This window comes from Phalacrocorax aristotelis, chromosome 5 (genome assembly GCF_949628215.1).
Source record: "Phalacrocorax aristotelis chromosome 5, bGulAri2.1, whole genome shotgun sequence".
Taxonomy (NCBI): Eukaryota; Metazoa; Chordata; class Aves; order Suliformes; family Phalacrocoracidae; genus Phalacrocorax; species Phalacrocorax aristotelis.
Window position 1 is genome coordinate 56,445,770 of NC_134280.1, and position 17,417 is coordinate 56,463,186.

Sequence of the window (17,417 nt, forward strand, 5' to 3'; positions counted from 1 at the left end):
AATTTCACTCATAGGGAATTGTTCCTTTGCCTTCAGCTAGGACATTGTTAATGCAAGGTTTTGTCCACTTGCATAAATCCTTTTAGAGGACTGTGTTCTTGGCTTTCTATTCTTTTATTCCTAAACAAGAATAGTTCTTCTTCATACCAGAAGGCCTTCAACCTACATGTCTTAAAGGGAAAAAGGAGTAATCAATAAAAAGGTGGAAGCATCGTTTTTAGTCTGGAAAGAAGTTTTCTGATTTTATTCTCAGATTCAGTGTAAACCTATGAGAACTACATACTTTGGCCCTGACTCAGTGAACAGTAATCCATTCTTAATATAAGCACAGAAGTATTCCCCTGGAGTTAAGTAGTGACTATCCATGTCCTTGAGGCCTCTGTTGGACTGGAGTGAAAGTACTCAGCACCTTACAAGATTAAGACCTATACAAGGCTGCAAGAATTTGCAACTCACTGTTTTGTTTTGTTTTGTTTTCCTGTTGAATGAAGATTAAAGACAGGAGCTAGTTGAGGGGTACATCTATATTATCACAGGCATTACATATATCACACTTGATATTGTAATCATGCAAACAGTAATCTTTCCTTCCTGACATAAAGACTAAGCAGCACATTTTCCTGAGGCTGAAATAATCAGAGAAAAACATGGCAGTGATGGGGGTACAAGAGGCAAAACACTGCATAATGATGTTGTTATCATTGTTCCATTGTCACCCATCCTTACTCTTTAGTGATATGTTTCTTTTCTCTCTAAACATAACAAAAAAGACCTGAGTATAAACACAGTAATATATAAGCAGCCATCATAAAATGCAACCTTGAAAAAGTATACTTAAAATGCTACAAAATAAAAAAAATCAGATTGATAAATACGGAAAAAGCCTACTTATTCTTTACATGCATGGAATGCAATTATATATTTACATCCTGTGCAAGGCATGTACTTGAAGACAGTAGCATTTGGTGGGATTTTGCTAACTGTCTTGACTGCATTTCTAATCTTAAATATGAATATGAACATTTAAGCCCAAGTGTCTTTTGCATCACCAATTTAACTACTTCAGGTGGCTTCCTGAAAATGGGATGGAACAGCCATGTCTAGAGGCCTGCATTGCTTATAGGGATAAACGAAAGGGGTAGGTACCCCTAGTGAATCATTCAGAGTATTTGGGTTAGGTATCTGTACTTCCAAAGCCCTAGAGGATTTACCCTAATGGAGCTACTGGAATCTATACATATCATATGCAACACTATTCATGTTCAAAGATTGCTGTAATAAAATGCACAAGACTCAGATTCAGATTTCCCTGAAGTTTAGACCTTTAATTGTAAAAATACTTGCAAATAGAGTATTTGAAATGTTTGCTTTTAATTCTTTATAACTACTACCCATGTGTAGAGTAAGAAAAGTGCATTTATTACTATTTGATAATTGATTATTGCATCATGTAGTCCACTTTTATCACGGTTTTTCCAGTATTGGTCAATCATGTCACAAAATCTGATATGTGCCTATTATAAGGCACAGTTGAAGTGATGGAATGAAAGTATATATGAGAACATCATCTGTCTTTCTCTTAGCTTTTAGACATTTAAAATCAAACATATATATGTATCTGTTTCAATGCGCTTACATTTCCCTATTGTTCAAAAAGAACAATGATATTGCTTCTCAAGATGTTTGACCAGTGGTGTCTGTGTATGTCTGTGTGTGTTCTGGATATTTTTTTAAGACCTCTCTTTTCCCAACTTTGTGTGGAGGGCAGCTGAATTTGCTTTGTGCTGTTGAGGTTTGCAGAACACCACAATGAAATTGAAATTGGTGACTTCTTTTCTGCCTTTTTTTTTCCATTCCAAAAAAATTGTTGTGCTGAACCTAGAATAGTTTTGCTGGTTGTTATACTGCTGTGGCTTCTTGCTAAAGCTGTGTTTTCAGCCTGGAATATATTACTAGAAGATTAAGAGAAAAGGAGATTCACAGTTTTGAGGCTAGTAACCAGATCTCTGATCTTCTAAATTCTGTTCTGATTCCAATGCATGACAATACTTTTAATGAAATTTAGTCACAAACAGAAAAGTTTGGGGAAGCATGCAGATCTATATACAGAATCATGGCATTGTTTAAATTTGGTAGAAGTATTTCTGTACACTTTTATGGCATTTCAATTTTTCCATTTTTAAATACATGGTGAAAACAAGACCATAACTGACAAGGTCCAACCAGCTGCTAAATTAAACTGAAATATAGCAAAATGTGTATTATTATTCCTCTATAATATTTATTCTACTAGGAAAAACCTTTGTTTTCCCATATCCTTATGCATTTATTCTTGTAACTCAAATGTTAGAAATTTGAATGATCATTCTGAAGGTCCAAGAGTAGCTATTGAATTGCTTCCATTAGTCACTTTACAGCACAGGAAAAAAAACCCAAACCCAGTCCTGCTATTTCTTAGAAGTGTCTGTCAATTGTAATTTGTGCTTATTTTTGTCTGTCTCTCAGAAATGCACATGTATGTGTTCAGTTAAAGAAAATATGATTTTTTAAATGGTTGCATTCAGATCCTTTCTAATTACAAGGTAAACAGATTGGTCTATACCATTTACCAGTTCTCCCTTAAGTCTAGTGAGCAATACCTAATGTTACAAAAGAAAATTAACTTCTTTCCGTAGAAGGCTCCCAGTTAATCATCTGTGGATGTTGGTCAGGAGGGAGGGGAGCAGCAGAGAGAATGAGGGAATTTCTCTTTGACCCGGACAGTCAAACAGCTTACACTCTGGAACATGAGATTTGATTATCTTAGCACGTGTTACTACAAATGTTATTAACAGTCATAAAATTATCCAGCTCTCCTAAAAACAAGTGACAGCCCAAGCTTTGGACTCTTTCTGACCTCTAGCGAATTCTACAGCCGTATTATGCAGAGTGTAAAGTAGTAACTCTTTTTGTTTGCTTTTCATTTACCAGCTGTTAATTTAATTCATTGTCCCTTCATTTTTCAAGGACTAATGCCTTCTCCTCAGTCTAAGATGGAATTCCACATTTTGTGTGATTTTTTTTTTAAACCTTTACATTTTAGTTGATGTGTAATTTTACTGTGGGCTGCTGTATGAATTTGCTGCTGAAACAAAGAGTTAATCAGAAAGTTCTCAGATACTGCCATGCATCGTGCCTTTGTGCATGAATAAAAAGTTGGAAACCGCATGAAAGCAGTAGTTGGGTTACCACACAACTGGATATGCTTAAGTCTGAACGCTTCATAACTCTAACTACTGGGGAGTTGCAAACTTATAAATAACCTTGCAATTGGTTAAAACCATATTAAAACCATATGAACAAAGACATAAAGCATTTGGTTAAGGGGGCTCAGTAAGTGCAGTAATCCTGTTGAAAGTAATCTAACCAGGGCAGATCCATAGCTTAGGAGGGCCTGCAAGTGTGGCAATACTTATGGGTATGTCAATACTTCATGTGTAGGAGGGCATTATATCCTACTTAGGTGGAAACATTTACTATCTGGGTTGTTTTTTTTTCTTATTTTAAAAAATATTTTAAAATTCATACACTTATTTTTAAAGGCAACCTTCAATGCACTGAAGTCTATTGACTTATTAATATATGCTGAATGCTCCAAATGGTCAGGGAATTCACCTAAATCCTTCATATTTGTGTTTGGAGATCAAGATGGCTACTGCTCAGACTAACTAGAGGCTCTAGGAATTCTGATCCTTAAAATCAGACTTCCAAAATAATTAGCTAAAGAGAGTGTTCACAAGTAGGTACATTTAGGTTTTCATTTATTTATCTGATGAATTTTTTCCCTTTAGTACTCCAGTTTCAAACGTTTTTGTAGATACTTTAAATTTTGATGAAATTGCAGTTCTCAATTTTGACCCCAGAACCTGGGTGTTAGAAAAGGAAAGTCCCATATCATGAAAATCACTATGAAATTCTGTTACTGAACAACTTTGGAGGATTTTCTGCTTGTGATGGTCTTGCATATGTCACATGGTCACGTGGAAGCCAGCTGAGGCTTGCCAGTCAGGCAAAGAAATTTTAGTGTGAATTCCCTGTTATCTGCTTTTAATCCCTTATTTTTCAGTTATACTTTAAGATGGAAGAATATGTTTAAAAGGGGACCTAATGGTTCTCTCTCCCTGCAGCTTTTCAAGCAAGCTGTTTGCTTTGAGGCACTGTACTGTAACACAAATATGTAGTCTGTGGGAGGGATACTAGTCCATGCTGTATGTTCTACATACAAATATAGTACTGGAACAGTTTATGAACAGTATAGGGGTCTTCAAAAACTGAAAACAGCGGTATGTCAGGGTGAAAATTCACTGAACTCTCCCTTTTTCATTCCTGAGATCACTGAATTCAGGTATTTCACTTGCATGAAAAATAAAGTACAGTCAGGTTGTGTCAGCATCGTAGGACTCAGCATATAACCTTCATTCATGCAGCCTGTAAATCAGTGGTTGGAAAATATATACTTTCTTTCTTGTAATATATTAAAATATCAGCATTCCTACATTAAGTCTGCCTATTTTGCTGGTTTAATATTTCCAGTTTCTTGGAGCAACTCTTGCTGCTATGATGTTGAAAATAAGTTCTAGATATTCACCACAGTTCTGCAAAAACAAGGGCCTTGCTTTTTATTGTAACAATAATGCCACTATTGTGTTTATCTACTTTGCCATCCAAAGAATTCCAGCAGTTGCATGCTTGCACACCAGTAAGATGATTGACATTGTTGTAATAAGGTTAATGTTTAAACTTCCCACCCGTAATAACTAAAATATCCAGAGATAAGGCTGAAAGTCAATTTGTAATTATCCTTGCTGTGCCAAGATGTTGCAAAAGATTCTAAGTGGAGGGTAATTTAACTTTTCAGTCTAGCCATTAAAAAGTAGTAAGAAGGTGGTGAAAATCTTGGGCCGTTTGTATATTGACTTTCCAGGGGGAAAAAAATGGTTTTGTGATTCCTCGTTATTCAACTGGGAATCATTTTCTCTGTGTTCTACTGCAAATGTCCTTTTTATGTTTTGAATACAGTAAGTTGTTTGCCTGTTGTTTACTGTCCATGGTACATGAAGGGAATAGATCACAGTTAGCAAATAAGCTACTAGAACATTTACTATGGAATAATTCAATTTAAATACATTTTGTACATAAAGACAACATGTGCTAATTGTTTGTAGTCATTCTAACTAAAGTACTCAGAAGAAATAATATCCTTTCAGTCACATGCCCTGTGTCTTCTTTGAATGACCTGTATTAATTCCATTTCTAGAAACTGGCTCTTTAAATTAATGTTGGTGACTACTTCCATGCTAGACTACTGAAATAAAGGGTATTACATCACTGTCCAAACATGTCTGCTTAAATAAAAAGTATTTGTTTGCAAAAAAAGATATATATTTTAAATCTTTTACACAACGATCAGCATGCATGCCATTTTCCATTTCAGACTAAGCATACTTTTCAGATGTGGAAAAAGCAAGCATGTTGAAATAATTTGAGGCATGGGTATAGTCGGATCAGTCTTGGTAATCCAGAAGGGAGGGGCGCCCAGTGTATTATTACATTTCGTATATTATTTTTCAAGAGATGGATGCAATCAGTCATCTTCTCGCATATGGTTTGAAAAAAAATTGTCTTGCTGGCAAGTAAACTGTTATTTAAGTACACAATCCACGATACTACAGAAACAGTTTTGCCAAACTTGTCCAAGTATTCTCACATCCTTAAAGATGGTATAAATATCATTTATAGCAAGCCGTTTACTTCAGACTATATGGAATGCCTTCCTGCTCCCCTGATCTAAGTGTCCCAGTTTGCATTATGGCCTTTATTGCTTCTGTTTGATGGAGTGATCAGTAAAAATTTAATGACACTATAAAATAATAAAAATGTCATTAATTTACCACGGATCTTGGATGCAGTGGTTGTAAAGTTACATTAATAAACAGAATATTTTTTACAACAAAAAGCATTGTTACGTGGGAACATATAAATAACACACATAAATTTAAGAGCAATTTTGCTGTTAGCACACACATTATTATGGAATAGCCAATAAGTGTATAAAACATAGTATATAAAATTTTATTAAAATATACTGTGCACATCAAAAATTCAGCTTTTATCTAAGTGCAGAGAAAAGCCATTATTGTGTGCTTACTGTTTCATTGCTGTTCTTTCACAAGATCACAATTTTATATTTGTTTCTAGTCATTTGAAGTTTGCAGCCTTTTCAGAGGTAGAGGCTACTACTTCCTTTTCCTTTACACCTTGCTTCACTAAATCATTCTTTTACCTTCCACACGTGAAGAAGAATTGATTCTTTCTGCCAGAACATGACAGAAAAGTTGCTAATTTAATGCAAAGCTAAAAATAATGCCAAAGGGGTTGAAAGGCTTGCTTGGCGACTCTGGAAATAAGGGATAACTATCTAGCAGTCTATCTGTCATCACTGGGGCTGCTCCATCACTGACTGTGTTAATATGTGAATATGATGGATGCCACAGCCTTGTGGCTCATAACATTTAACATTCATCAGCTCTCACTAACGGGGGCTTTATAATTTAAATATCTTTATTTAATATGCAACATCTACCTCATATATCATAATTTCAAAGCACTTAGAGAACCAACAGTCCTGCAAGACAGTTCAGCAGACTTTAATTTTTTCAATAACTTTTACGTTTTCTGCATGTTTGTGAGTGACAACGCATAAATAAGTGCCTAATCATATCACAGAATGGAAAATTAAGATTTGGCTGCTAGGAGGAAATTTTTTTCTCTTCTTTTTCTCATTTTAAAGAAGTGGTTATTTTTACTGTGTGTTCAACATATAAAGAAGCACAAAGGAACTGAATTGTGCTGGGAAGAGCTTTCAGTTTTCTAGTGCAAACTCCAATTGATTGTGTTGATCTAGTCATGAGAAAGGGTTGTCAGTGTCATCTCCTAAACCCTTTTTCTGAAAATTAAATGGGAAAACTTAATGTGACTATATAGTATAAGCTCCATAGCCAGTACAAAGTATCAGTTCAAAACAGAGGTCCAAAATGGTTTTCCCCAGGGATCAAAAACCCTGCACTGTCCATAGCAGTGCACTTTATTACAAACCCACCAACATTTTCTATTAATGTAGCTTAGGGAGGTAACAGTATATCCAGTGGTTGATGTACACGTGAGCAGACATAATGCATGAGTAGGTAACATATTTGTTAGCATAGCTATGTTGAGGGGCGTTGACCTTGGCTGAACACCAGGTGCCCACCAAGCCGCTCTGTCACTCCCCTCCTCAACAGGATGGGGAGGGAGAGAAAATAAGATGAAAAAAACTTATGGGTCAGGATAAAGGCAGTTTAATAAAAGCAAAGGCCACATGTGGAAACAAAGGAAAACAAAAGATTTATTCTCTACTTACCATCAGCAGGCAATGTCCAGCTGCTTCCTGGGAAGTAGGGTTTCAGTACGTGTAGCAGTTGCTCCAGAAGACAAATGTTGTAATAATGAATGCCCCCACTCCCCACCCCCCGCCTCCTCCTCCTTTCTCTTAGCTTTTATTGCTGAGCAGACATCATATGGTATGGAATATCTACTTGGTCAGTTGGGGTCAGCTGTCCTGGCTGTGCCCCCTCCCAAGATCTTGCCCACCACCAGCCTATTGGTGAGGGGGGAATGTTGGAGAGGCAGCCTTGATGCTGTGTGAGCACTGCTCAGCAGTAGCCAAAACATCGGCATGTTATCAACACCTTTCTAGCTACAAATACAAAGCACAGGACTATGAGGGCTGCTATAGGGAAAATTAACTCCATCTCAGTCAGACCCAATATATATGTATAGCCATTTACTTTTAATGAAGGTATGTAATATTTTGTTCATATAGGAATATTATGTACAGAATCAATCTTTCTCTCAGTCCTTGCTCATACTAGGAAAAAGGTATACTTTTAAAGGATTTTTAGCGCAAGTAATTATTCTCTTTAGGAGGGATTCAAGATGGGAGCAAAGACAAATACCATAAAAAAGGATTGGAGCCTAGTGGGACAAGTTTCCTCTCTAATAATAAATTTCATGTGAATTTGTTGTATTTCATGGAATTGTAAAGGCATTTACTAGATAAAAACATTATTAGTATTAAGGAACATTTTTCTATTTTTTTACAGTTCGCTGTCTAAACCCAATGCAAATATTGAAATTTTTTTCTATAATCACTATGAAGATTATTTTCAGTAAAAAAAGCAAGCAAATGAATGACTAAAAGGCATTTCAAAGACTTAAATATAGCTAGCTTTGTTACAGCTTTTTATGAATTAGAAGGAGGGGCTTATGACAAGTAAAAGTACATGTCCTTTGTTTGACAAGAGCAGGTATGTTTATGGTATAAGTGCTTTCATTTTACTGTTCTCGAACCTTATAGTGTAATTTTCCGTTTCCTCCTTCCATGTCAAAATATTGATATTCTTTCAGAAACTTTCTTTTTTTTTTTTTTAAAGAATATTTTCTGGTAAAATCAAAGAGAATGAATGACTAGAAAGGTATTTCAAATGTGCATATTGATATGTAGCAGGGTCTGTTGATTTTTATAGCAGAAAGGTATTTCTCCTTCTTCTGAAACACACTTAAAGGCTGTTCTTCCAAGAATACTGCAGGTGCTGTATTAACATCCTTAAGAAAAAGCTTTTAGCACTAATATTTTGGAAGAGATAATACATGTGCCAAAAGCTGTTTTCTTAGTACTGACCTTTGTTTTTATCTCAACTGCAAATCAGCCCTTTGCAATGGAACACAAGATTCCTCGACAAAATTATTTTTTTATTCTGTCTACCAGTAAAACAGATCCCATCCTGATGATTCAGATGTATTGTTACATTTCACAGCATTTTTTCACTAAAATATTGGGCCTCTAGCGTTGCAGTGCCTTTCTGCAGCCACATTTCATTTGTAACTCTTTCTTTTCTCATGAGTTCCTTTGTATATGTAAGCTCCTTCATCAACTACAGATTTTACAGAAGAAAATAAGTGGAGAAGTTAACCAAATAGAAAATGCAGAGTTATTTTGTTCAACAGCTGGAAGATTCTGAGGAACTTTTAGAAATGCAGTTAGTACCTGAAATGCCTCAGCTGCATGTTGTGGCAAATCCACTGTCAGGTTGTGCTTTCTTGTCTTCCTCCACAAATTAAAAAGAAAATTACTTTAAAAATCCATGGCTGAAGGAATCAAAAGAACAAGGAATCAAGAGAATTCCTCAGTTGTTGGCCTGGTGGGTTTTCATTACTGAAAGGTAATGATAATAGAAAAATAATCACATTGGAAAGCAGATGTATTTGGAGGTGGAGCAAATGAGGAGTCAAGGACATCAAGTATGTTTTGTCCTTAACAACATTTCCAAGTTTCTAACCATCTTGAAGGAGAGAAACTCCTAATGTTTTCTTCTTACGTCTGGTAGGCGCAGCGCAGAACTAGGTCATTGAACAATAGACTGAACAGCAATCAGCACTCTATTTCTGCATAATGCATTAAGTATAACATGGAGAAACTGTTCATAGAGCTGAAAGCTGGTATTTCATGTCTGTAAATTCAAGCTGACATGACATTTAATATTGTTTCATAGTAATGAACAACAAGGTTTCATTCATTCACAAGTAAAACATAATGCCAAGTTCAGTCTGAAGAGGAAACAACAAGGCAAGAGGGAAAACATGCTATGTTCCTTCAAATAAGAATGCTAAATTAATGATAACCATTGAACGCTTTGCTACTGATACGCAGTACTACAGAGAGTACTATTGTGAGACAATATTACACTGTCATTTATAGTGCCCTTGTCCAGTACTTGATTAAAGAACTGGGTTAAAGCATAAAATGCCTTTCAGTTTCCACTTTCTAGTCCCAGGTTTCCTATGGAGGTCTCCAGCTCTCAAAAGCTTTCTGTCTTTCTAGGAGTGTGCATTCTTCTTCCTTTTTTTTTTTTTTTTTAAATCTTAGATTGTCTTTCCACTGAGGTCCAATTTAAATTCCTAGACAAAATAATAATATCAGTTCTGTCATCTATTATTCCTTCTTTCAAATACTTCTCTTTGAAAGCCTCTTGCATAAAATTCAGACTTGTGTTTTCTCAGAGGTGTGAATGCAAGCTTGAACCTCATAGTGGGGAAAAGGTGCTTTTTTCCATTAAATTAGCAGTGTATTTTAAGACAAACTCTCAACTTCTGAATTTTCATGTCTACCAAATGTTGATTGTCTTTTCCAGTTTAAGTTAGAAAATAAGTGGAAAGGCGAAGTGAGCAGCATCAATCAGCACTGTTTGCTGCCAAGAGTGTTTTGTATTTGCATGTAAAATCGTTTATGCGTTATGGCAGTGCAGATCAAAATAATCTCAAAGTTTTCTATATGTTTCATATTTAAAACTGATTTTCATAAATGCAAACATTCAGAATATGTAAAAAAATGTCCCTGAGTTAAAATTCTATTTAAATGCACTCATTATTTGTTCAGATATAAAAAATAAGGCATGTATCTGTGCATACACATATGCACGGGCATATAATGAGAACTAACCTATATGGAGCATTAAGACTACTTCTGTTCTTTTCCAGGAAAGAACCAGGTTTGAAAATTTAGGCCCACAGTTAACAGGAAAACCCAATGAAGATGGAAAACTGGGCCCTGGTGTCATCGATCTTACAAGGCCAGAAGATGCAGAAGGTGAGTTGCAATTTTGGCTATGGGTTATGGAATCCTGCATCACAGAATGGTATGGCTGAAATGCTGCCAGTGTCATAAGTACTGTCTAGCTAACATCCCAGGGTAACACTTGAATGATCTCTGTGTGTTTTTGTGAGATTGCAATTAAGTCCACAGTGGATATATGAAAAGGACTGTATAGTCCTCTAAGCCCTTCTGCAATGCAGCTTATTTTTTTCCCCCAGCAGCTGTCAGTTAAGTGTTTACATTTTATACTCTTATTAAAAGTGTAGGAAACATTGAGAAAATTATCTCAGCAAGGCAATATATACGTACATATATTTTCACCATTTTTTAAGGATTTAGCAGCCTTGAAGAAAGTTAGAGCTCTTTAAGAAGTCTACCCATCAGTGCACTCACAAACTATTCAAGATATAGCAAGCACAATTCTATTGACAGGCAGCTGTCAAATCATAATGGAAAAATATTTCACATTTTCTATAGGAAAATGTCTTTTTCATGATATAAACCTAGAGTGCATTTGCACTCATTTCAGTGAGAGTTCAACACGTCAGGCATATATTGTCAAGCTGCAGGTGGAAATCAGTGTTTATCAAGACTGAGTTTAGTCTCTAACAAGGCTACCATGCATGCTGTGGAAGTGGATGCCACTGGTATCCTCTCTACCCTATGATACATTAGAAGAGAACATGTAGATACATAGGAACCCTACCAGTCATTGTAGTAAGATTAATGTACTATTCAGAATATTATACAACATTTTGCCCCCTCAGTTTACTTCTGTTTGAGAATCATTTTGCTCTTTTTTAACCTGAAAAGTTCTAGTTATGCCACTGTTCTTGGGCAAAGGTTAAAACATCTCCAAATTTTTCCATTAATATCCAAACATCTGACAGGTTCAAAATTTGTTTTTTTTGTGGATCAAAAGAATAAGACCAATAAATTTGTGATTGTTGACAAACAGAGTTATTTTCAAATGACTCCTGAAATACTAAGACAGAATTTTCCTGATAAAAAGGCATTAATATTTCCTGTATAAAGAAATATTCCTATGAGCACATATTCTATTCTCTCTGTCTGTGACCTAGAAATAAATGGTCCAGTTACAGCCTCACAAATTGTCCCTTAATTTTGAAGTCTGACAACAACAGCACATGTAAATGTTATCTTTTCTGTACTGTATAGGTAGTACATGAAATGCCTGTGATAAAACATCTTAGAGCCCTGATTCTTCTCACTGGCCAGCCAACACACATTATCTTTAATCAGTCTCTAGGCAAACCAAAAAAAGCGGAATTTAAAAGTATTTTGTGCAAGGACTTTTATAAATGGAGAAGCTGCAAGTTCAGTTCCAAGATGTTCCTCTCTCAAATTTATTTCAGAAAAATATTCCTACTTATTGGCTTAATGTCATGAATAACTTATCACATGGAACTGACATGTGCATCAGGAGCACATGCTGACATGATTTTTGCTAAATTTTTTTTTAAAGTATTTTGACATAGTCAAGATCGGCCATTTATTACAAACAATATTCAGAAGGAGGCTAGCACCTTAATCAGACATTTCAGATTTTTCCCATACATATATAAAATATATTTTTTTTTTTAGTAGTTCCTTATAAAATCAAGAATTTCCAGATTTTCATTTTTAGGGAGCTATTATTTATGAGCTTTGTTTATTCATCCTTATTGGATGTGATTGGACACTGTTGTATTGTCTTTAAACAGAAAAATCATGAACAGGATGTAGGTAAAATATAACTATCAGACAGGTGTTTTGCAATGATTTTTTTTTCTAGCAAAAAGGACTTAGGAGATACATGGACTTTCAAAAGTACTTGTTGACTAATCAGTTATTTATAAACTGCTTTGTAAAGGAATTTCCGTCCTGCAGCAAGGTCTCATGTTTCAGCATGTTGAAGGATATTTTTGTCCCTCGGTCAGGATGAAAATTTGCAACAGAATACTTACAGTTACACAGTTACTGGTTCATATGACATCAAGTCCCTGACAACTTTCTTGGTTTAGCTCATTTCCTTCAATTCATCCTTTCTCTTTTTAGTGTCCTTAATTTAGTATCTTGGTACACCTCATTGTACTGACAGCCTCCCCTGTTATAGATAGTGCAGAATGAAGCTTTGACATATGTAACCCAAGCTACAGTGATGTGTGCCAGTTTAAGGACAGTGTACATGTCTTTCTAGAGCTAGTGGGGCAATTGAGCATGTGGTGTTGCCACATGGGAAGTCTGAGTTCATGAATGGATTCAGATTTCCAGACTTTGTTTAGCAGCCAAGAGATGCTCTGGAAAAGAGGTGCTGGATGAATACCTCTGCTGATCTGAAAAAAGTAATTGGCAGGAGTTCAAAACTGAGCTGCTTATTTGTCCTAGTTGTAGCCAAGGTGAATTTAGATATTAACAGGTTATAAAAAAAAACCCAAAACATTCAAAACATCACCCAAGTTTTGCCCTTTATCTTTGGCAAGCTAGCTAAGAGATGACACTTCTAGCATGGCAGAGGAAGTAAATTGAAAACAGTGCTGCTGAAATATCAGCAGTTAAACTGTGGCCTCTGATGTACTGTACCATGCTAGAGACTCTGTTAACCTTCAACAAGAGTAATGCTTCTAATGGTCATGAAACTGTTACAGATCTTTCTAGTTTTGCCATGTCACAAATTTTTTTATATATGTTGCTGTTATTTTGTGCTTCTACATGTGTCTGTTTCAGCACTGGGTTACTAAGAAACTTGACAACTTATTCTTCAGAATCATAGAAACATTTAGGTTGGAAAAGACCCTCGAGGTCGTAAAGTCCAACTGGTAACCTAACACTATCAAGTCCACCACTAAACCATGGCCCTAAGCACCACATCTACACATCTTTTAAATACCTCCAGGGATGGTGGCTCAACCACTTCCCTGAGCAGCCTGTTCCAATGCTTAATAACCCTTTCAGTGAAGAAATTTTTCCTAATATCCAATCTAAACCTCCCCTGGTGCAACTTGAGGCCATTTCCTCTTGTCCTACCACTTGTTACTTGGGAGAAAAGACTGACACCCACCTCGCTACAACCTCCTTTCAGGTAACTGTAGAGAGTGATAAGGTCTCCCCTCAGCCTCCTCTTCTCCAGGCTAAACAACTCCAGTTCCCTCAGTCGCTCCTCATAAGACTTGTTCTCCAGACCCTTCACCAGCTTCATTGCCCTTCTTTGGCCTCCTCTAAGAAGAGAGCCTTCTTGCATTTTAGTGTGTTGCCAAGGTCACAATCTCAACTGAATGTCAAAGGTTCCTAATAGCCATAGTCATATTCTTCACAGACTTTGTTTCACACCTTCCTTTCCATTTTGTCACTGTTATGTACTTTTAATCTTTTTTAAAAGATGGTGTAACGGATTTATTCCTGAGCCAAGGACTCCAAATTTACACCCACTTCTGGCTATAAACTGGGGGGAAGTGCAGTTTGGGCTCCATCCTGATCCCCCAAGTGATCTAGGCCAAGGGGGCTATGGAAGTGCAGTTCCCCTCCCTGCCTACCTGCACACCTGTGTTTCCAACAGAAACTGAAGTGTGCAGAGACATGGTACATGCCTGCTTCATCCCAGCAGGCAGTCAAGATGGACCAAATCTGGGAAGTGCTCCGGGTTCCCATAGTTTTGACACAGCCTTTAAGGTTCAAGTAATTTGTTATAACAAATATCAGCAGGCTTCTGCGTTTTATGGAATGCCTTTGTAATAGTATCTAGCAATGATTTCTCTCTACTCCTTATATCTTTTCTATAATATATGGCAGTGCTCTCAGTTTGTCACGATCAGAGCCACATTTTCCTATAATTGTAGGAGTGTTTGTAGTACCAGGTCATTGATCAGAAGCTGAAAATACATATATTTTTTAAAAATAATGAATTATAAGACAAGTCTTAAAATTGTTTAAATTTAGCTCTATGCAGTTATAAGACAAATATGAAAGGATACTGCAGAATGACTTTTGAGATTAATGGTAACGAGGTGTACTTTCAGAGATGACCTAGTATATGAAGTCGTATTCAAAACTTGTGTTACTCAAAATGACCTAACTGTCATCTGAACGGAGGCCTGAAAATCATCATCAAGAGTTTTATATTAAATATGACATAAACTAACACCTCTATTACCTCCTTAGCACCAGCAGGACTAGGCTAACTATATTAAAAATAATGCTCAGACTGTACTCAAAAACATTGCTACTGACTGTGACACCATTGATGAATAATCCACACCTATTAGACTTATATCATTACCTGGAAATACCAGTTGTCATGTTAAAATATACTATACATTTGTAGCTAGCAAAATACAAAAACATGATTTGAGAGCCTCATAAGTGTTTGGTGACTGGTAAGCAAAATTATAAGCAACAGCCAATCATAGAATTAAACAAGGATTTTTTTTTTTTCTCCAAACTTCATCATTTTAAAGGAAACATCAGTCTTTTTGTAGGCGGCTTCATAATTTTGAACATTTGAGATTGTCAGTAATGAAATACAGCTAACTAGCATGGACATACCAAGACAGCTTTGAATCTAGCTGTACCTAAAACCTCTTTCCGAACACAACTGATATACGTCAACTGACCAGTGTGTAGAATATAGGCAGGAGCCATAGGTCAGCGCTGTTTAAATTCCAGGTGAGGGAACCTAAAGTATTTATTTTATAGTTATCTCAGAATATTGGATAGTCTGCACATGGTTTTTTGGTTGAAGTTCTAAAAAATATATTCCTTTCACAGATGCTCACTTTTAGTGGTACTGCTGCTGCTTTTGAATCATATCATGTGCTCTATGTTTATGGATCTTGTGCTTGTATAATGTGCTCTATGTTTATGGATCCTTCTGGTTTTGTGGTTGTGGTCAAATGCTTTGGAAATTTGTAGGAAGTATGTTAAGATTTTGTTTTGTAGTAGATAGAAATCTGCAGAATAGACCTAATGTTCATGTTGACAATTACTGATTTTACCTTAGCTCAGGTTGCACTGTGGTTTGCTTCAGCAGTAATAGTTAGGATTCAAATGCCATCAAGACCTGGTCTTCATTCCTGCCAAAGAATTGGATCTGTTAAGATATAGTTTTCTTGACTGGATCCTGGGCTCAGGGCAAAAACATCTGAATGTTATTGTTTTGCCACTGCCTCGCTGTGTGATTTTGTAAAAGAGAAATAGCTTCTCTGTGTCCTGTTTTCCTAAGTGAAAAATCAGATGCATTGTTTAACTAAATTCATTTTTAGAAAGCAAATGGAAACAGATGAAAATGCCATATTAGTGCTTAACATTTAGTTCCATGTTCATTTCTGTTAATATATTAGAAACGGGGGCTTGTGTGTTAATCCTTTGGCTTCACAATTTGCAATTTGGGACAACATACACAAAGACCTTTTCTTCTTAGTCCTGTTGTGATTTCATTTGTTCTGTTTCTCATGTGGTAGTTTTCTTGATTCTGTAAACTTTGTGCTTAGCACTTGCTGCTTCTTTCTTTGATATTAATCTACCAGTGTGTGTTAAGCATGGACCATAGTTCTGAGGATAAGTACCTGCCTGCTAGTTTAGATTATTTAAAAGCAATTTTTAATAATGTGGTGGGATTTGTCTGTCCACTTTATCTGTATCTATGTATTTACTTTTTCCTTGTATTAGACTATTACTTTTCAAAGTTTCACAAAGGATAACCTTTGCTACGAAAAGTAGATTTTGAATCAGTCATTAAGAAGTACCTTGGAGTCCTCGGCATGGGATTGGTACCAGCCATCTTCTTAAATTTATTGACTTAGTGCCTGTGTCCTCCTTAGTGCCCGTGTCCTCCCTTGTCCTGCCTGCTGTCTCTTACTTTAATTTCTAAGTTCCTTGGTTTAAAGATTGTGTTTTTCTATATACCAGGTCACTGTTTGAGATAATATAGCTTTAAGCCTTACCTGTCTGATCATGTTCCAAGTAGGCTGAAATCAAGTCAGCTGGGGACTGCAAGCTGCATAACCATTGGTAATAGGCTGGTTCCAGTAGTAAGCCCTAGCTTGATCTTATTAATTCCAGTTCAGATATACACATATGAACCTGATTTTGGACCTCAGCCCAAGCTTGGAGGAGCACAAGCTCACCTTTCCTTTTAAAAGAACATATTTCTATTCAGCAGTGAGCTTAAGAACTGAGTTCTGCAGCGTATCAGGTTGTGTGTTTGCTGACAAACACATAAAGCCAATGAATTGCTCAATATTTCCTGCTTCATACAAAGCAGTCTGTCTTTTTATATGCATGAGATTACCGCTTCCCATTCATATTTGACTTGGGCTAGCCATGTTGCAAGGCATGTTATAGTACAATGGGAGATTCTCGCTGCCCAAAAGCAAGGGAAATTGAATGACAGAGAAAGAAAGCAATTGTGTTAGGCATCATCACGGATTTAACCAGTATACAGAACGTGGTAAACAATGAATGGTTGCAATGGCAGCAGCAGCAGTGAATGTGGAATCGTGGAGGAGAGGAATGAGCTAACTGGGGGAAGACAGGGAGTCTTTGCAATGTAGAGGATAGTTTCTTGGCCATGTAGGGAGAAACATCAGAAAAAGGAGCTACAAAGGGAACACGGGCATGATATCTAAGGGTGAGGAGAAACTGCCACCTTGTCCAGCTCCAAATTTCTGTCTGCCAAAGATCCATTTTCTCC

General features: G+C 36.4%; 1 protein-coding gene across 14 annotated transcripts in view; it reads left to right on the plus strand.

Moving 5' to 3' along the window:
• The window catches only part of SOX6 (SRY-box transcription factor 6), a 379,848-nt gene that overhangs the window by 337,575 nt on the left and 24,856 nt on the right, over positions 1-17,417 (plus strand). For all 14 annotated transcript variants that reach the window (XM_075094704.1, XM_075094700.1, XM_075094707.1 and 11 more), the window contains one exon: positions 10,615-10,723. In XM_075094704.1, the coding sequence (XP_074950805.1) occupies positions 10,615-10,723 (109 nt within the window). The remainder of the gene's footprint in view (positions 1-10,614; positions 10,724-17,417) is intronic.